The sequence below is a fragment of the Grus americana genome, chromosome 8 (genome assembly GCF_028858705.1).
Source record: "Grus americana isolate bGruAme1 chromosome 8, bGruAme1.mat, whole genome shotgun sequence".
Lineage (NCBI taxonomy): Eukaryota > Metazoa > Chordata > Aves > Gruiformes > Gruidae > Grus > Grus americana.
The window spans coordinates 25,410,105-25,432,583 of NC_072859.1; the positions used below are offsets into that span (position 1 = coordinate 25,410,105).

Consider the following 22,479-nt stretch of genomic DNA (forward strand, 5'->3'; position numbering starts at 1 on the left):
GTAAGCCCAAATAAAAATAGGTGCCCATGTAAGTGAATCATGGTTCCAAGAGCCCTAGCAAGCTGCCAACGCAGCTACTGGGTGCCCTTACTGTTATATTGGCCGGGATTTCTGATGCTACTACGATATAAATATTTACTACTAATACTAAGCAACAGGTAACTAGCTGCTTCTGATTAAATGAGGGGCACTGCTTGAGCATTTGACCTGTAAAGCTCTGTATAGGAGTCCCTGCCTGGCATGTACCTCACAATAAATGTTAAAGAGAAAAACTTAACCCTTTGATGGAACATGAAGACTCCTTAGGCATTGTCCTAACAGCAACCTGACATGTTACAACTGCATTTACAAAGTGGTTAATTGTAGCAGGTTTGCTAGTAAAGTCTGAATCAGCAGGATTAGTAAATTGGAAAAACAGAACACAGGGCAGTTTAATATGCCTTACAGCCTCCATTCACAAGAATCTTAAGTATCTTACCAAAGTAGGGCATGGATTTTTTCTTTTAAAGGAACATTAGCCCTTTGTTCCTGATTTCCTTTAATGCTAAGTGTTAGTGCAAACACAAGGGGGTTTTATATCCTAAAAGCAAGGCATAAATCCAAAAGGATAAAGAGGCTGAGAGACAAACCTTCTTGAAGTGAGCAGTTTTCACCTTCCTAATCTCACTGGCTGCGTGTCAGCACCAAAACAAAAATGCAGCCACATTAAAAAGTGGTATCTTGGCACTGTCAGAGGAAGTGATAAATATCATAATTGGCCCTCACATGCAGCTTTACATTACCCTGACACTAGACGGGGAGGAAGGATGAAAGAACAGACAGGCACACGCATGTTACCTCTGTCCTGGCATAGCAATAGTGTGTGTTCTCACAGCAAGGTTTTAACTGTGGCACAAGTGCTAGGCCGCTACTCCAAGTTGTACTGCCTTCCTGCCTTTAGGTGCCTACCAGTAAAACTGGGCACAGCAAGTGCCTCTGATCAAATTATCAGCATGACCGCTGGAATGCTCTAACGGTAGACATAAATAGGTTCTGCAGACTTCTGTCATTTGCATTACTGTGGAAAACCCCACTAGGTTCCTCAGATCTTGAGGGTGCAGCAATCAGCCACACTTACCTTCAGGCACCTTGATCTCTGTGGTGCTGGAAAGCTTATCGGAGCTGAAGTCTCTGAGATGGAAACCTCACCCAAAGATAGAGAAAACCACTCTGCCTTTCTCAGCAAGTTCTTGCTTCTCTCTAAAAGAAATGAAGCAAGCAGCAGATTGGGTCAAAAGTTCAAGGACAAACTTGCTGAGCCTAAGCCTCCACTGTCTACATTTTCTGACACCTCTTATCACGTGGAGAAACTGCTGCTATTCTGATTTAATACATTTTACTTATTCTTGCATGGGTACAAGCAGTAGCACAAGGCAGCAGAAAACAGGTTCCATGATACCCAAACCTAGGCTGGAAACACATTGCCAAAAACGTCCAGGCACTGGATTTCATCTTTCTTTGACACCAACGGCTCCAACCAACTCCAAATCATGCAGGTTTAAAACAGAAAGAATCGGCCAGCTCATTTCTGCTCAAAGTCCCAGTCACAATGCCAAACTGTTCCAATACAGGGGTCAGTTTGCATTGGAAAGGGACAACAGGACACCTGACCTGACCATGAGATCTCTAAACCTAAGGGAGGTTGGAATACCATGTCCCCAGAGTGTTAGTAACATTGGAGTACAATCTCTGTCTTTCTTTGCAGGCTCAGTGGAGGGCACCTCCTTCAAGAACAGACTTTTCACTTGATCTTTCAGGTCAGAGACTGTAGATCTGGTTGAAGCAAAAGGATAACACTGACAGTCCCTTAAGCTTAGCAATGCCTACTGGAACAATTACTGGGGAGAGGATGGGGTCGGAACCACCTTGACGGGGTTTCTGACACAGTCATGCCTCGTAGCAGCAGACGGCAGTTCTGCTGAGCAGTTCAACTGCGTTTTCAGCAGATGAACGGTCTGGCAGCAGAATGTCTGCCTCCCCACCTAGCCCTGTTCACATTGTTATCTCAGTTGTGCCAGCACAATTTTTCCTGCAGCAGCACTGTGAAGCACACCACTTTCAGGAAAAAAAAAATCACAAAACAAAACAATGACGCACTTGTTAGAACCAGCTCAGCTCCCTGATCAGATTTACAGCACACCAACAGTTGCAGTGGCAGAAACTCAGGAGGCAATGTGCTGTGAGGCCAGTGCAGGAAAAAGCAGAGGGTGGGAACATTTTAAGCTGATGTTGACAGCACAGATGCATCTCATGAAATCAGAGCTTGACAATAGGCGGGAGAGTGACATAATAAGGGAAGGCCTTAGGCTTTTATAGAAAGAAATAGGGAATCAATATTTAATTACAGGAGAACTGCTATGAAGTTCCGTTATTGAAAACATCTCACCAAGTTGATACAATATCCTTTATCAAAGAAAACCTAAGAACAGAGCTACATTGATCTCCACACTCAGTGTCCACCAATACTTCCCCACTAATATAGACAGACATTAATATGCTTATGGTCAAGAGGGAGAAAGATCAGAAAAACAGACAAGGAATTAAGATATCCCTTAACTCCATTTCAGTTACCAAATGGCCATGAGTCTTCAAATGATTTGTGTGAGCATCTCTCTCGATTTCCTACCTAATGCAGAGCAATAGTTCTTTAACAGTCAGAAAAAGGTTTCAAGAGCTGTGGATGGAAAGCAGAAAGAAAGTACCTTATGTTATAAGCAGTACAACATCATGTCTTGGTGATACTTATTTACTGTTCTGGAGAACACAGAGAATGAAAGATGCTTTCTGTATGAATACTTTATGATGACACCAATTCATGCTGTAGCCCATCTGACATCAGCATTAGCCTGAGGGAGATGAATGGGAGTGTTGCGTTTTTCCTAATAATAAACCCCCCCCCCAGAACCATACCTGGGACACAGACACCTCACAGAGACATCGCTGTGATGCATATTTCTCTGGATGCTGTTTTACTGTAGCACAGAGCTGTATGGGGAAGTGAATGCTGGAAACAGTGACATGAATCCTCAGCTAAACCTGTGACAGTTAGGACATCTGGCAGCCGTCCGACGGCAGCTGGGGTTGGACAGAGGATACAATTAAACAGAGCCAGAAAGATCTAAGGATCCTCAACAAGGAAGCTCCAACACCACTCATTTCTCTCCAGGGAGCAGGTCAGACCCCTGGGGTAGGGGTGAGGGGAGAGCAAGGGCCAAGCTAGTGGAGGTTAAAGGCACAAGGAAAGCTAGATCCCACCAGCCGAGCATGATGAGAAAGGGAAGTGAGGGCGTCTGGGGAAGCTGGGAAAGAATTAGAGCTTAGGCAATTCAAATGAGCACCTCTTCTTGGAGGCACCAATTATTATTTCCAGTCATTTCACCAAAAAGCAAGTAAGATACTGTCCAATGCAACCAGGAGAGCATGTGGAGTCCACCACTGCCCTGACAGAGGGCTTGGGTAGGAGACAGGAACACTCCTGATTAAACAAGGTGGATGAGATGGCTCAGGGAAGCCGTGAGCTAACTCAGACCCTGCCAGCTCAGCTCCAAGGACAGCTGGGAAGGGAACAGCAGGTACCCATTCTCAACACCCACATTGAATAAGCTGAAGGTGCTAACTCTCAGGATACAGATGTCTCCGTAACAGAGGATGCTATTTCAGCCCCTTCATTAGCTGTCTCAGAAGGACTGAACACCTTGCCTGCACGTAGCCAGAAGTCCTCTCCAGGAAAGGGCAGACACTTAAGCCATACCTGCTTCAAGCTTTGCCAATTCAGGATTTAAACAGAAGACCTCACCTCACAAAGCTGACAAATCTACTACCTCCAGCATCGGTAAAGCCAGTACCATAATAGCCATGGAGATGAACTGTGCCCCACAAGACAAATACTCTATCCAGGCAAGTACAAAGGACAGCTAGCAAACAAGAACAGCAAGATGAGAGATCAGTCCCCCACATCTGAGTTTGGCAATCCAGCCCCTGTGAGAGCGAGCTGTCGGAGCACTGAACACCCACCAGCCAGCAGCACCCTCCTGTGACACATTCCTGCAGCTCCCAGGCAGGTACTCCCCTTGAAAGCAAAGAGCTGCACTTGCCCCTGCAGAAGCTTTCATGTGGCATGCACAGACACCCCAAAATTCCCTGGAGGTGTATCTCCTCTACCTGACGTGGCCAAGCGTCTGCTGGGTGCTCCACATTTCCATCCTGAGTTTGTCTAAACTGTAAGATTGTGCTTTGTGGCTGCTCAGCAGATCTAGCACCTGAGAAAGAGGGGACAATCACTTCCAAGCATTTCCCAGAGGCAGCCTCTGATCCACCACACCATCATTAAGCCCTGCAGAAAAATCATGTCCAGATGAGGCCAGAACAACTGAGAAAAAGTAGAGAGCTGGACATATAACATGCCACCATTGGTGAACGTGTTTCCAGCACTAAAGGTAATGCTCTGTTTCTTTATATTCCTCTGGATCACAATGACACCCTACCTGGCATCATCTGTAATCTCTTCTTTGTAATAGCTCTTCTCAGCAGGAATTAAAGCTTTGCTACAGAATAGCAGCGTTTTGCCCACAGTGATCACCTTACTCTACAGAGAAGTTGAGAGTGTGCTTCCACCTCCCCTTGGGAAGTAGATTACAAGTCCTGGCTATGCAAGTATCCTCCTGCAGCAGGAGGTTTCCAACAAAACAGTAACATGCTGCTCGGTGCAAAAGATACAGGCCAGTTGTTAGCCCTACTCTCATTTCAGCCTTTACCCTTCAGCTCTGTACATTCCCTGTTCTTCTCCCATCGAGTCTTTTCTGATTTTCCATTGTGCAAAGGTCATCTACTTCTGCAACACCTAAAAAAATTATTGATTTCATTCTGGCTGCAGTAGGACCTGTTAGAATACATACAAACACGTATCTCTTCCTGCACTTAGAGATATTTTGCAGATACCTTTCCAACTGCCCTCCATCATTCAACACTGGAACAGAAAAGCCTCTTGCTGTTTCAGCAAGCCTGTGAGGCAGGAAAGGTGCCTGCAGAGCACCTCACACACTGGCTGTCTCAATCAAAGCCTTCAAGTCGTACAACAATAAAAATACTTCCTCTGTTGCAGGCAGCAACAGCATTTTTCAGTCTGGCTAGTATTCACAGTAAACTCTCCATACTTCACTTTCAGCACTCAGCTCTCCTCCACGGATCCCAGTAGCAAAGTTTGCTCATTCCAACTGTATGTCTACCACGGGCCATCAAACCATCCAGTGCCAGATTTTGGATGGAAGAGGCATGACTCTAAAGCAACCCACCTTGCAGTGTTGACTGTTGACTTCTGCTAATTTAATCAGTTCAGTTCTGCTGATTTAATCAGTTGCAGACATTTGGTTCAATAGTTCTTCCTCTTGTTGACGTGCACAGTAAAGCAACCTAGCCTCACACAGACCAAGAAAAAGGCCATGGCTAAACTACATTCTGCACCTGATTTTCCATCTCTATTGCCAGGCAAAACCTTACAGAACTATATCCGCCCACATCTCTCTCAAGGCAAAGGTCACAGTAGTTTTTTGCTGTTTAAAAAAATTGGGAAAAGCTACCCTTTTTCCTCCAGTACCTCCCCTGCACCAGCCCTGAATCTACGAAGGTCTTAGCACTGACATCTCATTTATTTCTTGTGGGCTGTTGGCATCGCGATACAAATGAGAATGCGCAATCTCCATACTGCTGGTGAAGCACTTGCTGTTGCTAGTTATGGCATTCACCTTTCAGCTCCTCTGTCCTCCTTAGCAAAGCCTCCAAGCTGCTCTGCGTGCTGTTCTGCAATCACTAAGCATCCTCTGTAACAGCAAACAGGAAAGTCAGGAGGTGTTAAGGTCCCAGCCTCAGTCTTCAGTCGCTGGGACAGAAGGGATAAGAATAGGATCAAGAATCACCCAGTAAGATGGTTTCAAAGTTCCACCCCATACCAATCCCTGACAGAGGCAGAGAACAGCAGTAGCCCAAGAATTCCCCTCCACCACGACGCTGTGTGCTCAGCAGACCACAGAAACCCCGTCTTCCTGGACCACTATATTCAGACAGAAAAACAGGCAAGATGCACATTAGGAATTCAAATATTTGAACTAACCTCCCTCAGAGGCAACTTGGCCAGCTGACTAAATATTGTGCATCACAAGGGTTTCAGCAAAGGACTCCATGTGACTCTAGACCAAGGTTGGTCATGGCCCTCCAAGGAAATCACTTCAACTTTGTTTTCCACTGTCCATTTTCTCTCCTGGGAAGCAAAGGTACTTCTCAGGTTTTCAGATCATTAAAGAAAAGACAAAGGAATAAATGAGAAATTTAAAAAAGCCCTTTCTGCTTTGTATCCAACCCTTTGTCTGTGCTCACTTGTTTAGCACAGAGATGAAGCTACGTTGTGCCAGGCTACACTCACAGCCTGTTGCTTCTTCAACACGACTTGAGCAACCTAGACAAGAAGTGACCTGTGTAAGAGATCTGTCAGTGCTTCAGTTCCAGTGCATTTACCTTCACTACCTTCTAGCTTATTGATCTGCTCCTGCTGGAGCTCTTTCTCCTGCTTCCTAGTCAATTCACAGACTGAGTGAGCAGATGGGAAAACCCAGATTTTGTATGAGAATAACTTAGTCCAGGAGAGAACATGGTTAGTAGGCTGGTTCAACTTCAGAAGCTGAAAATACAGGGAGGCCTGGAGAGAACAAACCTTAATTCTAAACAAGACTGATGGGATTCTTCTGCCTTCTTCCTACGGAGGGCACAGATACAATAAGCAACAACTCCTGGGGTTCTAGAAGACATAAGGGAACTCCACAAAGAAAGAAGTTTGCATATCTGAAGTAGTTCTGTCCCCAAGAACCTGCAGATCTGATGTCCTGACACTTCATAAAACTCAGGACTAACGGCTGGAGAATGTTGCGCAAGAACTGTAAAGATTATGTTAAGCTGCTATAAAGATTAGGGTAAGGAGATCCAAATCTGAGGCTTGGTCTCTAATGTGGCAAATGTATTGGTAGAGAATAGGGAAGCCACAAAGAACACATACTTTCAGATGGGGAAGGAGAAAGGATTATCAGCACAGAGGTCTTGGTCTTGCTAACTATTGCAGTGAGCAGCGTTCACCCACACAGGAAGGTGGGGCTTTCAAACAGCGTGTGATGAAAGAAAAATACACACAATACAGAGTGGTGTAGTGCGGATGGGCACACTGTGCAGCTCTGCTAGGAAAACTTGCTCCTAACAGAGAGGCGATCTCACCAGAGCCCTCAAATCCCCTTGGTTTGGGATGGCTGCTAGCTCCGCTGTGGCCTCGCTGCGTGGGAGACGCAGGCAGGTATGACGCGGCTGCTGGGTGCCAGGCAGGCACTCCTCAGTCGCAGCGTTCTCAGGGCCTCGTCTGCCAAGCTGCAAACCCGGCGCAGGTCAAAAGCGACAGAGATCACCGGGGGCCGTGAAGAAAGGAGCCCACCTGGGCCTGCCGCGTCCCTGAACCCGCCTCAGCCAGGAGATTGGAACCCGGCCAGGGCGCGCATCGAGGAACCAAAGTCCTTCCCTCTCCCACCTGAGCTACACAGCCACGCGCAGCCGTTAGAAACGGCAGGGCTCTACCGGGATCACCAGCCCAAACACCCGTACACCGCGGGATACACGGGGACAGCAGGACAGTTCACCGGCAGCTCCCGGGGAACACGAGTGCAACAAACGTCGCTCCGCAACACCCTGCCGGTAGGAGCGCCGCCGCTCCACCGGCTTGCTCAACAGCCGACCCCCCGGAGCCCCCCCGCCGCCCCGGGACGGGGAGAGCAGCGCTCACTGCCCGGGGGACGGGAGTCGGGGGGGGCGCGCACTACAAGTCCCAGGGTGCCTTGCGCGGCCGTCCGTCTCCTAGGAGACGCGGGATGGGTTGGGGGGGTTTCCGCCGTGCTTCCCATGGTGCCCCGCGCGCAGCCGCACGCGGGAGGGCTGTTAAAACTACCCCTCCCGTGGTGCCCCGCGCAGCATGGAGCGGCGCGTGGCGGAGGGGCTCCGCGACGCTCTGGGCCCCTTCGGCTTCGAGATGCACGCCTTTAAGGTACTGGCGTCACGCGGGGCTCGCCGTGACGTCGCCCGCTGTGACGTCATCAGAGCGACGTCACCATCCCCGGGGTTGGTGGGGGTGTGGGACGGTGGCGGTTCCCGCAGTCGGCGGTGACCTCTGCCGCCGGTGAGGGGAGCGGCGCCGGGCCGAGGCGCCGATCGTTGCCGGGGAGAGCCGGCCCTTCGCTGCTCCGGTCAGCCCCGGCTGAGGGCGGGGGGAGGACACGCTGCGCCGCCGGCGGCTCGGGAGGCCGCTTCATCTCCGTGGGCCCGTGCTGGCGGTGCTGTGCCGCCACGGTCCCGCCTCCAGCTCCGCCCGGGCCGCCTGCGCAGGCAGGAGGAGCCCCCGTGCTACCGCGGCCGGGCCCGCCGTGCTCCTGGCGCGGCCGCCGGCAGGCGGCACTGCCTCCCCGAGCCTTGGCAGCCGCCGCTCCGCCCCCGCAGGCCCAGCGATCCGTCTGCGAGTGACCGCGGGACTGCAGACAGGCCCCCGCAGCGCCGCAGGCCCCTCCTCCGGGCGCGGGGGAGGCGAACGGGGCGGCCGTTGCCTCGGGGGAATTCAGAGCCCCGCTCTGCTGACCGGGGCCTGGGCCTTGGCTGGGGCTGGAAATGGTCCCGAGGAGCCGTGCTGCCGTGCTGCTGGCGCGGGTTAATGCACATCCGAGAGATCGGTTTGGTCTGCCCGGTAAAGCAGATGAAGGGTATTGCCGTGCCTTGGCACCGGCGGAGCACCAGCTGAACTAGAGGTCTGCTCGGGTCCTTTTCGTTGCTCCTAGGCTGATAAGGTCAGGAGAGTTAAATAAAGACACATCTGGACCGGCAGAGAGTAAAGTCCTCTGAGCAAGTTTAAATTTTAATCTAAACGTAGAAACGCGTGTGTATTGAAGTGCAGGCTGTCTCATCCGCTTGTAAATGGCCTGCTGCTGCCACTCAGCTCCTTCTGCCCACTGAAGGGGGTCTCTCCCTTGCGACCAAGGCAGCCTCTTCCAGTGTCCCTGTGTCCAACTGCATACGCTCAGTTTCCACCAAAACATAGAGGTTCCTTCTTTGTCCACCCAAGGGGAAATCTGCAATAAATCAACCTGCAATATCAAATACAAATCAATCTACTATAAACACGACCTTCCCTTCTTTGGGAAATGTTGTATTTGTCACCTGAAATATTTGTATTTCCTGCTATATTCTTGATCTGACAAAAAGTAAAAGGGAATGGGGTGCTGAGAGAATGAAATCTCTAGAATTTGAAGAAGAATTTAACACTGCTTCCCCAAAACACAGCAGCAGAATTAGGGGCAGAACCCTGATCAAAAAGGCTATAGCTACCAGAGGGAAACCTTATACCACTGTATCTTGTTCTAGATGTAATTCTTATGCAGCAGGTGTACTGACTGATGTAAACTGGGAAATCAGCAAACCTTAGATTCACATCTCTGTAATCTGTAACATCTCAATTCAGCATCTTAAACAAGAGCCACAAAACTGATTAAACTTGGGGGTTGATATAAGAATGTATATTTATAGTAAGCTTAGTTTTCATGCTGTGTTTCCATATGGGCAGGTCTGACTGCCACTGTCACCGGTAAAGTCATTTTCAGATTCATTTCACTGATATTTAGAGGTGACCAGTATTTTGCATTTTCTGAGTAAATATTAGAGTTACATTACTTGACATCTCAATGTTAGACCTGGTCTTTATGGCATCCCAGGAGAGTGGGAGTCATTATAACCTATAAAAGGATTGATGTTATTGTGCAATACATCAGCAGCGGGGTGTGGGGTTTTTCAGCCATTACGTCCTCATGCTTGGCAGTTGCTGATCTGAGCCCTGTCCCCCTGGTCTTGTCTTCCTGCTGCCTTGGCTTGATCCCTCATTTCTGGATGGTGTTATAACACATCCAGCCCTGAAAACAAATATCAGAATGTGACTGTCTCACAATCCATGCGCTGCACTGACGGCTCTGGGGGATTCTAGCACTGCTAGGAGCTTCACATCCTTAGTTTCCACACATAAAGGTTTCCTGCTGAAAAAATAAGCCATGCAACTTGTCACATGAGCAAAAGAGAAGCACTCGTTTCTTTCTGGCCGAAGCTGGGAAAAACTGTAAAAGCTTTATCTAAACCAAAATGTCTGATTTGCTTCACAAGACTGGTTGCTCGTACTTCCTTGTTTCTGAGCAGAGCTGGATAAAGGGCAGTCTTGAGCTGAATGCAGTGGATGATTCTTATTTCTGACGTCCAGCTCACAGTACAGCTTCCAGAAACTGTAAATCCCAGTATACAAAACAAGTTGGTTGGCATGAAAGGCACTAGGCAGGTTGCATATCTGCGTTGCAAATGAAGATGGCTACACGCCTTTCCACTTTTTTAAATTCTTGCATGCCCACTAGCAAGAAGAGTGCTGTCCCTGTTTTAACAGAGATTTGTTTTTCTTTGCCAAAGGTTGGATGGTACAATGCTATTCTCCAGCCAGCCTTTCATCTCCCCTACTCAGATGACACACTGGCCTTCGTGGTCCTCAGCACACCTTCAATGTTTGACAAAGCTCTTAAACCTTTTGTGAACAAAGAACGGTTAAAAATAATCAGGGATCCTGTGGATCAGTGTGTTTCTCATCATTTGTTACGTGTGAAGGAGGTAAGAACCTGAAATACCGATTCCTTTTACTATAGTGGCATATAACTAGGTGGGTTGAGCCGCAGACAAAGCCTTCCAGGTTCCTGCCCTTGCTCTTCAGAAGGGTAGAGCATTATTGATGATGGTAAGAGCAGCAACAGACTGTTGACCTGCTTTGCTTGCATATTCTGTCTCTGCCATTACAACCTGTAGCTATGTAGAATGCTTTACAGTCATAGTTTGAAAACCCAAGGCCACAAGTGTGCTGATAGATTTCAGTAGCAGGATGTGGAAATCTGCAGGCTTCACTTGTGCCACTTCTGTAGTGGCAAGTCATCTTCCATGAGCCTGGGCTGATGGTTTTTCATTTTCTCAGAAATTCCCTGACCAGAGGATGGATGTCATCTTTGATTATGAGATTCTGCCAAGCCGAAAGCCCAAGTTCTTAGCGCAGACAGCTGCCCATGTTGCTGGAGCCGCATATTACTACCAAAGGAAGGATGTGAAGCTTGATCCTTGGGGGAAAAAGGTGAGGCAAAAACACAGTGTGGGAAGAACCACCAAAGTGCAATCACTGAATTGTGCTACTATTGTTTACTCACTAGTTCTTCCTGCAGGAAAATACAAAGACCAGATCATGTATAGATGCATAAAGTGTTTCAGACAAGAATTGGAAGCTTCCAAGATTCTTCAGGGTGGTAGGGAGATGCAATATCTTGATCTATTAAACTGCTTAGGAGAGTAAGTTTCAGTGTAAAAGAAGACCTGTTGCTTGGAGTATTATATATAGGGAAAAAAATGCACTGTGGTTAATTTCTATGTTAGATTTTTCAGAAAGGGACCTCTCCCCACGTTATAGGGTCGTGTGTGTTGGCACAGGAGGATGGGCATTAAATGCAATGCTTTGAGCCACTTATTCAGGAATGAGCTTTCCTTTCTTCTCTGTATAGCACTCTGACAGAGGGCTAGGAGTGTGAGAAGTTGCATCAAAGCTTGATGCTTTCAACTAACCATTACTAGATACAAAATGAGACATCCTAGATCCTTCTTCTTTTCTTCCAGAAGATCTATGGTGTATGTATCCATCCCAAGTATGGCGGTTGGTTTGCTATCCGAGGTCTCCTCCTGTTCCCAGATATTCAGGTACCATTCCTGGAACAGTCTGCCCCTGTTGACTGTGTGAGCACAGAGGAAAAAAGAATTGAGTTGCTGGAGCAATTTAATTTCCACTGGCAGGATGGCCACTACAGGGACATAATTGAAGTGAAGGAAAGGTATTCAGAGGAGCAAAAAGCCTACTTTGCCACTCCTCCAGTGGAGAGATTCAAACTGCTGGGGCTGACACAAGAAACCCAGAAAAGCATGTTTCACTGAGTGACGTGGCTTCATGGAGGAGCAGAGGGCAAGCAAAGCATAACTCATCAGCACCACCTTTTCCACAGCGCTGAGGAGGACGGCGTGCTGATACAGAGATGGCAAATCCAAGCAGTGTGTGCAGCATCTCAATCCAAACATCATCCTCTCAGAGTAAGAGGGAGCATTGCATCGTAGCACTTGTGGTCTGGAGGAAGGTGGGAGCAGTCTGTTCTGTGCTGTTGCCGATTTGGTGCATCTTTTTGGGAGTCTGGTAAGATGCCGATTAGCCTTTGGTTGGGTAAAGTTCAGACACCCTGGTAACTGGAACACTTGTGCTGCTCATTAGAGAAGACATCTTTGTTTTCTCAAGAATTTTCTTTCCAAATGTTTTGGTTTGGTTTTATTCTGTATAAGAGTAAAAAAGTTAATTTTCAGTCATCGTACTCTTTTTTTCATCTGAAGTGAGGGCAGATACTTTTTTAGGTGTATCCAGCATTTTATTACCTTGTGTCTTAACTCTCTCTAGGGAAGAAATGTTCAGTCTTGTCTTCCTCAGAAAGAAAATTTGTCCTATATTTCTTGACTTGCACTGAAGCTGGCTTAATTTAATTGAAAAAAACGCAGCTGCCTCCTTCAAGGTAGTTATGAAAGGGAAGGGGACAGTACAAAGGTGACCGCTTGAGTCTGCTATTTCCTCTTCACCCAGGGTCAGCTTCTCGGAACAACGTGACATCTTTAGGTATCCATACAGCAGCTGACTATAATCTTTGGAAAGGTGCTGAATAATGTCTATGTGAGTGGAGTTTTGCTCATATTAAGATAACTGAGTGGAAAAATCAATTCTTATGACCTTTTTCTAAGGTAGATGAGGTTTGAATGTAAAATATTTTTCAGTGCCGTGCCAGCACACACCACAGTTTTACTACCATAGTTTCCTGTTGTACTTTCCATAGGGGGGAGATTGTAAACCTGCACACACATAAAAAAACATTGCATGAAGCATTGTCATGCACAGGCAACCAAGCAGAGAAAAAAGAGAGAAAATATTCATTATGTTCATGTTACTTATGTTGCTGGATAAAACATCTTCAGACAGAAACATAACATTTTTTTTAGATGACTGTCCTGTTAGATTTGTTCAGAGGTTACAGTGGCACTGGGAATCAGGAATTAATTTATCTTAGAGCACTTTGAGGCTCAGGCCTCATTAAAATATTATATTCTAATAAATGAAAATAATATTTGTGTGGGAGTTTTGTTACTTGACTGAAGTGCAATGCTGCAAATCCCTAAGCACTTTTCCCCTTTCTTTGATACTCATTTTGCAGAACCGAGCCCTTTCTTTTTATTTTATGTTGTGAGTCTGCGTATCTGTCGGAGACCCCCAACACTATGGTTGCCCTCACAAAAAGTCACTGCTTGGTACAATTTTTCATAGTCTATACACTAACTAAGCATAATGAAAATTCAGCATAACAAGTTTGTTTTCCTGTGAACAGAGCAGTGAGCATGTGATCACTGGGTTTGTTCAGTGTATTTGCTGTTACAAAAAAGTCTTTGTTGCTGTCCATGCTTTGTTCACCACATCTAAGGCAGACACCTGACTTACTGTGTGATACTGCAATTTTTATTTTTGCGATTTTTAATTTAAGTAAAATAATCAAATTTGTTTAAATTCTGCTTTTTTGTTATAGAATTCCTTCTGGTTGAAATGTTGTTTGATGTTCCAGAACTTTCCAACTGAAGTGTAATTTAACAAGGACTTGAGTTAATGGTTCATATTAGTAACATATACAACATACTATTCTCTTAGAAGGATAAGTACAGAATGGAATCAGATTTATCTTCTTACACTACAATTTAAAGTAAAATATTTTGCTATTTTGGGGTTGATTTCTTACAAATATTTAATATTTTGTCTTAGTTCATGTATTAAACCTATTACCATGGCCATTTCATTTTTTGTAATTTATTTCTCTTCACATGGTACTTTGGTTAATAAAATATACAAAATTGTAAGTAACCCTCAGTACTGAGTATTTTTATTTAAACTACGTACTGATTAACTTGTGGAGAGCTACAGATGTTAAAGTGAGAATTGATCACTGTGTTTTTAACATACTGAAAATAGTGAGCTACCCAAGACACACAAAAAATGCAGTATCTGAAAACAAAAGAGAAAGTTATCTTAGTAGAAGTTAGTAAACTATTATGGCAGGCTCATCTGGGATATAAAAAAATAAAACATACAGCACATTATGAATAAATCTAATAAATGTTTACCTTTCCTGGGTCGTTTCAGCAAGATCATTAACAGCAGGCACATGACAATGCACTTTCATTTTTTCCTCTGTTCTTGCAGTAATAGAAGTTCAAGGTGTCCCACGATAAATAACTGATACTTGAGGGATTTTCCCTTAGTAACTTAAAAGTAATACCTGTAAGTACTGGAATGCTTATTTGTTAAGGCATATTAATGAATACTGAGTCACAGTAACAGCAACAGTTTGTGATTCTGGCAATAGTTATGTCAGGCAGAACAGAATACAAATATTTAATAACATATCCATTCCTACTACGGTAATTTTGGAGTGAATTGTATTAGTTCTCACTGGCTTTCTCTTAGCCAGGTCACTGAGATCCACAGCTGCAGCCAGTAGTTTTCTTCCCTTGCTGGTTGGAGTGTAATGGTCTTTGTCTTATAAAATTGAAATTTGAGAACCTGTTTGACTTCCCTCATTTCTTGGGACAAGACTAGACATGGTGAGGAACAGATCATTCTTGGATCCTGAGGCTTTGTGAAGACAACAAGTAATTGCAAATACTTGGATAGATTTACCAGTTCGAGTATCACATTTTACATTTTTAGACAAGTTTTTCTCTAAATCCTAATTTTTAAACATTTATTAAAGTATCTTTTTTCCCCAATACAACCAGTAGGGTGAGTATTTAACAGCTGAACAGTAAAAAAAAAAGCTACTTGAATTCAGTTTTAGCAGCAAGATATTTGGTGTATTTCAAGCTAATAAAATATTCTGTGGACAATTAGCAAATTTGTAATGTTTTCATGCACATAATGTTTATCAATCATAATCTTCAGTTTAAATCACTCTTTTTTGACTTCATTAACCTTAAAATCTGATATTTTTATTAAGATTAAATATGTGACAGAAAATACTGATTAAATGCAAAGCACTATCTAATCTGGTGACAAGCAGCCATCAGGATTGTTGCTCAGAAAGGGAAAAACACTTGAGAAAACATTATTTTTTTGTACCAGTTAAATCAGTTACATCTTAGTGGTGCAAGAATAAGCACTAATGTTTCTTTGGGGTATGAAGTAGAGTTTGGCAAATTCAGTTCCTGATATTGCCTTATTTCCTTCTCCTATAAAAACAATGGTTTGTAACAATCCTGTCTTCCTCTAAACCAGGGATGAATAAAGATGGTTCGGTGTATAAATCAGTGCTGGTGGATCAGACAAAAACAGCCAACCTTGAGAGCTGTGCACTCTTCTGGTTTTGTTTGGGTTTTTTAAGCTTTCTTTTAGGGCTAGATTGCCCTCCTCTGGGTCAGAAGCATAATTTTACTCATTCAGTATAGTATAAATGGTCTTTTATTCATTTGTGACCAAAATTATCAGTGGTGTAGCTACTATTTAACATGGGTTAAATTACTGAAAATGCAGTTACTTGAATTTGACCAAAAAAAAAATTTATGTGAATGAAGAGTTCCGTATTTCTAAAAACAAGAAGTGGCAGGTACTGATCAGCACCACTGTGGTTATCAGCACTCTTTGTTCAGCTCCATGCAAAAAGTACATTTAAAAAGTTAGCTTTGAATACTGATTTAAGCAGCAACAGTTCCAAAGTTCTTCCTCTAAGGGGAAGTGGGTTTTGCTGTTTACTGCAGGGGAGAGCCAGCTGTACCTCTGCAACCTTAACTTTCACAAATTCATCTACCAAAACGGAAAAATGTATTCATGAGACTTTTTTGCTGTTAAGTTGGCTTCCTGTCTTATCGTGTGTCCTGTGACAGATCATCCATCACATTCACTTCAGAAAGCGAACAGAGCACTTCCCTTCTAGGTTTTCAAGGAGGAAACAGAACAAAAGAACACAAACGTGCTTTTCTCTCTGCGACTGAAAAAACACATAGATGTTCGCATTCCTTAGAACAACATTACTTCAGATGAAAAAACGGGGTGGTATTTTTTGTCCCAGTAACTGAAATACAATAATGGGAAATATGGTGGGAAACTTAAAATATTTCATTTTTTATCATAGAACGAACAATCAGATATTTTAGTGGAATATCTAAAAATCTCTCCAATAATACACCACAATCTGTAAAATGTGATTATATATATATATAAAAGTATTTGAAATGGCTACTTCCTGAAAAAAAGAAATTACATAACTATCATTCATTAATATTACATCTATAATTAATTTCTCATTTTATGTTACTTTTGTTGATGTTTGTACATAATTCAGTGAGCAAGAAATTTTATTTTGAATAACTCAATATGTTTTATTTCCCCAAAACACTTCCTAAAGGAAATTTTGAAAGAGAATTTGATTTTTTTTTTCCTGTCTTCAAAGTTTCCGGAAATCATATACCTTTACACTAAGTTGCTTTGGTTTTGTTTTTTTTAACCCTCATGTAAAACAAAACGTAGGATATGAGAATTCCTGTAAGTAAATTAAATACAGGAAAGGGTGGGGGGATTTTCTGGGTTGAAAAATACCCTACAGAATCTTAAAATTTATGCAGAGTCATTAGTTTTTCTAAGAATGCATAAAACCTCTTATTCCTTTTAAATAAATTAGCTAGTTTTAGATTTTAATTTCATGTCATAATCCTTTTCCATTATTGTTCTGACTAGTCTTCCTGAATCATTCACTGTTGCTTCAATCTTTTTTTAACAGGCTCTTCTTCCAAAATATAAAAAAACTACAGCAATAAAAATGAAAAAGAACTTCACCTTATTTTTGTGAAAAGTGAATTTGATGAAATACATTAAATTACATTGTTTTATTAAGAGTAAAGATTTTTTTCTCTCTTGACAAAGGATATTAATCTCATTTGTTAGTGTAGATACTTCAAAAATATGTTGCTGTGGAATATGGAACATAAACCTACTGGGCTCACAGTTTCAGAGAACAGTGCAATATTAATGACTTCACATATATTCATATGGTCAAATGGTATCATGCACAGGAAGATTCTAAATTCAGACACGTGTCACATAATACATACAATGATTTAAGTTTCAGGTGAAAGAGCCAAGTTTCACATTAAAGTCCTCATCACTAGGTGTGGTGAGAAGAGCTTACCACAGACACATCTCTTTCAGGAACACTGCAAACAACTCACAGCGTGATGGCAACTTGTCCTCCTGGAGCCACGTCAGTGTGTGCAGCACAGATTGATTATGCAGAATCGTTCAATATGAACAGGCTTTGGCCTGTAAAGCCACTCTGTAATATCATACTCTTATATTCTGTGAGGTGCTTAAATTATACTGATGTTACAGGTGAAGACACTGACTAGTGACCTGATATAAACACAGACGTGGACAGCCAAAGTAAAATCTGTTCTGACTGTACATTAAAGGCAAATTCATCTGTTTTTTCCTCTTCTGGTATTAAAAATAGAAGCTAATATATCCATGATCAAAAAGATACCTGCTATTTCTTTGATTTCCTAGTTCAGTGTTCTTTTTGTATGTACCATTAATTTATGTTAAAAAAAAAGATAGTGACAGCTTTAACACACTTTCTGAATTGATGTCCAAATGTGCTGCGTTCCTACTAGTACAGAACGGACAGAGCTAAATACCCTATGGATTCACACCACTCCTCTGTGCTTCCCTCATTTCACCCTGAGCAAAGTAGAACCATGACATTTCTGTTTTAAGTCCTCTATCTGCCCAGCAAGATACTTCAGAATATGTATTTACACAGACTGTCATTTAATACTGAACATCAGACCCACTGAAAATTTCACAGAGGATATATATCATATTTTTCAAACTACTAATATAATAAATCCCATTATTTTAACATACTCTTTACATGACTGTTGTTTTGATATACAATATTACTAAAAAATACGTTCATGGGGCTTTTGTAAACATACTTTCTGAACCAAAGTGCATCATTTTGCAATACCTGTGAGATGTAAACTACTTGCTTTTGTTCTTTGAACCGTATTGATTTGTTGGACAATCTGATAAACTATTCATCAAAGGCCTGATAAAAAGGCTGGAACATTTGTTAAGAAAATAGCACTTTTAAAATTCAGTCACTTTTTAGAGTAGTTTTCAAAACCAGTGAGATACTCATTTTGTAACAAAGTGCTAATTCTTTAAACATTAGTAAACAATTTTTTTCTTATAAACATCCAAAATAAATATGCAATTGTTAATTTTGAAATAACAGATGTACCAAATCGTAAAAGATGTACCAAATCTAGGAAAAGTTAGGTTCTGTATGCCAAATATCAAAAATCACATGCTATGTATTCTATGATAAACATATAACGTATAGAATTTGTCTGATGCGCTGTTTGATATCACACACAAAAGTCCTGTTGATGCTCTTGCACAAATACTATTGTCTTTGAAAACTTAGATATCTATCACAAAAATAAAAGGAGTAAATACTCTTAATTTTAGACATTAAGAACACAATGTGTAGGACATTAATTTCCTTCCACTTTTACTCAGTCTTTAATAAGATCAGACAAATCAGGACCTAAAGCCATTGTCTGTAAAACTGCAGTGAACAGGAGTTTTGCCATTTATTTTGAGAGCAAGATCACATCACCTGAGAGGTAATGTCAGGGCTACTTCACCACAGCTGTTTAAAGGTCAGTTTCAAAGACTGACAAGAGTTTGCTCTTGTTAACTACTGTTGCATACAATTTTGAAATAAAATTTAATTACAAACAGTTTTACAGATCTCAAACAGATAAAAATCCCATATATATTTGCATAGTTACATCTACTATAGCCGCTTACCAGTGTAAATACCTGGTGCTATGTAGCTCAGCCCTCACAAAACAAGTACATATATTTAAATATACCAAATTTCATTATAATATTGTCAGTAGATGACTGCTGGCACATTTGTTTCTATTGGCACTCTGCTTTTGAGAGGAATACAGTATCATAAATTTCTGTGCAAGTCTGTAAAAGATACATACAGGTATTTAAACTGATCCAAATAATTTTTTCAGGCATTATCTTAAGACTCAAACTCCGTATGCTTGTAGAATGTTCTTTTGCAAAGCAGCAAGCCAGTTATATAAACCCCCAGTAATCATAATAATCAGCTACAAATAAAGAGAAATGGAAGAGAGACACAGTAAGATGTATTTGTTTCCCTTCATCTGACTATTCCAAGTAAGATATTCTAAAAAAATTAATGAATACAAGGTTATTTTTATAGTAAACACCCAAACTAGAAAAAAAGATGTGCAATCATTCACACATTTAAAAAAAAAAGCAAACATCACATTCAAGATTCTGTCCTTTCTAAATAGCATCTGCTGTATGCATCTTCAGGGAAAATCCCGCTAAGCAGTACATGATACTGCAGCAGCCATCAGTCTCGTCACCAAAACTAAGAACTGCTGATGTGTTTTTACCTCACTGGGAAACATGGCACCCATTGATCATGAAAGCAAAACCAGCTCATAACTAATGAGAATAGGCATCTTGGTACATGAAAAAAGATTTCTCAGAAAATGAGGATTATAGTTATTTGAATGCCATAAAAATTACACCAGTCTAAGATGTCACAGTAGTGGGGTGTAAGCCCCAGAACACTTCATGGAAATTCCAAGCTACATCTGACTCAATATTAAGCAAAAAAAAATAAACCCAGAGTCTTCTTGATTTGACTAAGTTTTGTGTGTTATATTCTCAGAAATGTTAAAATGACAGCATGACAAACGTTCCCACGAATGCCTCACATGGCTGAAGAATTAAAAAAAAAATGTTTAGTTGTATTAATTCCCACAGTCAATCATTTGGTGCAAACATATAATACAGTTCCTAACCTACAGGTATTTTGTTTCTTGACTGTTTTGAATTTCCACATTGTCATCCTTCACCAGTGACTACGATGTTTCAATACATACTGTTAGTAGTGTCTCAGTGTACCAACTCCCAGGGGACGACAGCAGACTAATTATAACTGAAATGTTTTTCTTAGTGCCAGAATATTTTCTAAATTAGTAGCTACTCAAGTAGCTATCAAGATTAACCACTTTTCGAAATGGGAAAATTAACACATGAACACAATTATGACTATTGGGGCATTTAAAAGGTGGGAGGTATAAAAAAAAAAGTTGTTAGACAACGTATCACTCAAAGCAGAAGTGAACATAACTGCGTTGGCAGGGAGGTTAATGCCAACAGCTAACCAAACCTTCCTGTCAGAACTCGAGTCTCCACGTGACCGGTATGCAAAGGAAATAACGTATCAAACGAAACACGTTACATCAGAGGAGTTGGTTAAATAAGTGAAGACAATAGGTATTTTCACGGGATCTCCCGCCAGGGCAGCTCTGACCTATCTCTCAGCAGCCACGACACGAACAGCGAACGGCGACGAACGCCGCTGCTCCCCGCCGCGCGACGCCCTCAGTGAGGCGGCCCGGGCACCGCCCCCACACCCTCCCCCCCGCAGCCAATCCCCAGCCTCCGCGCGCATCGGCGAGGGCGGGAACAGCGGCGGCCGTTAGAAAAGCGCTGGCGGCGCCTCAGGGGAGGGGAGGGTGAGGCTGGGCCGCTCCGGTCAAGGCTTCCGCCCGAGCTGGGGGCTCGGCCATCGTCAGACCTTCTTCTTCCTCCGCGGACCTGTGACGGGCAGATGAAGCTTCACTCTGCCTTTTGAGAAGGAGCTCCAAGATCAGAACGTGAGCACACCCCTTTAACCCCTATGACAAGGGTAGACATGAGAACAGCTAGTCAGGCTGTTCATTTTAAATGCATTTTTTACATTTGAATAGGGAATACAGTTGAAGGATTATGGGAAAGCCTGTTTATATCATGGTGAGGGGCTGAACTTGGTCATAAATGTAAAGGCACTCAGTCTGGGCACAGAACTGGCTTATTTGCTATGCTATCAGGAGTTAGCAGGGCTTCATGTAGCATTATATGATGTAACAGCCCAGTCACAACAGGTGCAATTTTAATCCTGAGTAAGAGCAGAAGTCACTTTAGTCACATCATCAGGCTAAAGATCCCCATTCCATAGAACTAGACTGCACTATTACTATACCATCCAAAGAACTGTTGTAATCAATTTTATAACACTTCAAGGCTAATATAGCTAGATACAACTACGGTAAGTCTTACATTAGATTACCCCTGACTTTACTCCCTTTTCATTTGCTAGGCAAGGAAGTTTAATAGACTGAGATTAACTTTGTGCTCAGCCATACTGATTAGTATTCATTCACTTACCTTGAACCATATCCTATATATAAATGCTCCTATTACTTCTTAATGCCACCCTGGGATGTTAGGCTCATTTGTTATCTTGAGGAGAATAATAATTTAGATTTTGAATACTAAGCAAAAAATGATCCAACTAAGCATCATGTTCACATATCTTCAGGAAGTTATGTGGCACTTAAGGCCAAGGGGATTAGCTACTTCAGTATTTGGTAGTAAGGCTTCTGCAGTAAGTATTTTTTTTCCAACTGCACAAGCAAGTTTACCACTCAATGCATGCAGCTTTCACTCTGACTCATGCAAGTAGCCCTGGGTCTCAACTTTGCTATTGCTCACTTTAAGCAGGACAGAACTTGTTTACCACTTGAGGAGCAGAAGTTAGATGCAAGGTCTTGGCCTTTAAGAATTTAATCTTTACAGATACATAAAGATCACAGGGTTCTAACTCACTTATATTGTTACACAATAGTTCCTTACCCAAATCCTCAGCTCTGAAGTTCAGGACCTTATTACAAGCCACCTTTAACCATGAAGCTACATGGCTTTGGTGTAACTTAAAGCCATATTCATGTGCTTTGAGTTTTTACAGTATGCACATAATCATTGGGAATACAGATACTAACAAGGCTGAACACATCTAAGTACCAAATTTTATAGTGCCATCCTTCTTTTGATCTTTATCATATGACTACAAGCTAATGGATAACTGGCATATTCTCACTCCCATTCCATGTAGTAGGAGAGACTAGGGATGAATGCATATCAAAGGGAGTTTGCTTTCCAGAAATCCCAGTCTTCCACTCCTGTATATAAGTGTTCAAACTGAATATTGGATTCCCAGAAATTTAGAATAAAGAGTCATAGTTTTGACCAAAGCAGATGCAGAAATGAGTAAGTTGACAGTGCACAAAACTGTGTCCAGCCTT

General features: G+C 42.6%; 1 protein-coding gene across 2 annotated transcripts; it reads left to right on the forward strand.

The window, feature by feature from the left end:
- The first annotated feature begins 7,974 nt into the window (after window positions 1–7,974).
- On the forward strand, window positions 7,975–14,352 carry MMACHC (metabolism of cobalamin associated C). 2 transcript variants are annotated; one of them, XM_054834073.1, is made up of 4 exons: window positions 7,975–8,107; window positions 10,552–10,746; window positions 11,102–11,254; window positions 11,788–14,352. In XM_054834073.1, exons 1-4 carry the CDS (start codon window positions 8,036–8,038, stop codon window positions 12,097–12,099), a joined length of 732 nt encoding a protein of 243 aa, XP_054690048.1. In that variant the 5' UTR covers window positions 7,975–8,035; the 3' UTR covers window positions 12,100–14,352. The 2 variants fall into 2 exon arrangements, with proteins under 2 accessions (XP_054690048.1, XP_054690049.1); XM_054834074.1 differs by having other exon boundaries at window positions 11,791–14,352.
- Window positions 14,353–22,479: the final 8,127 nt, after the last annotated feature.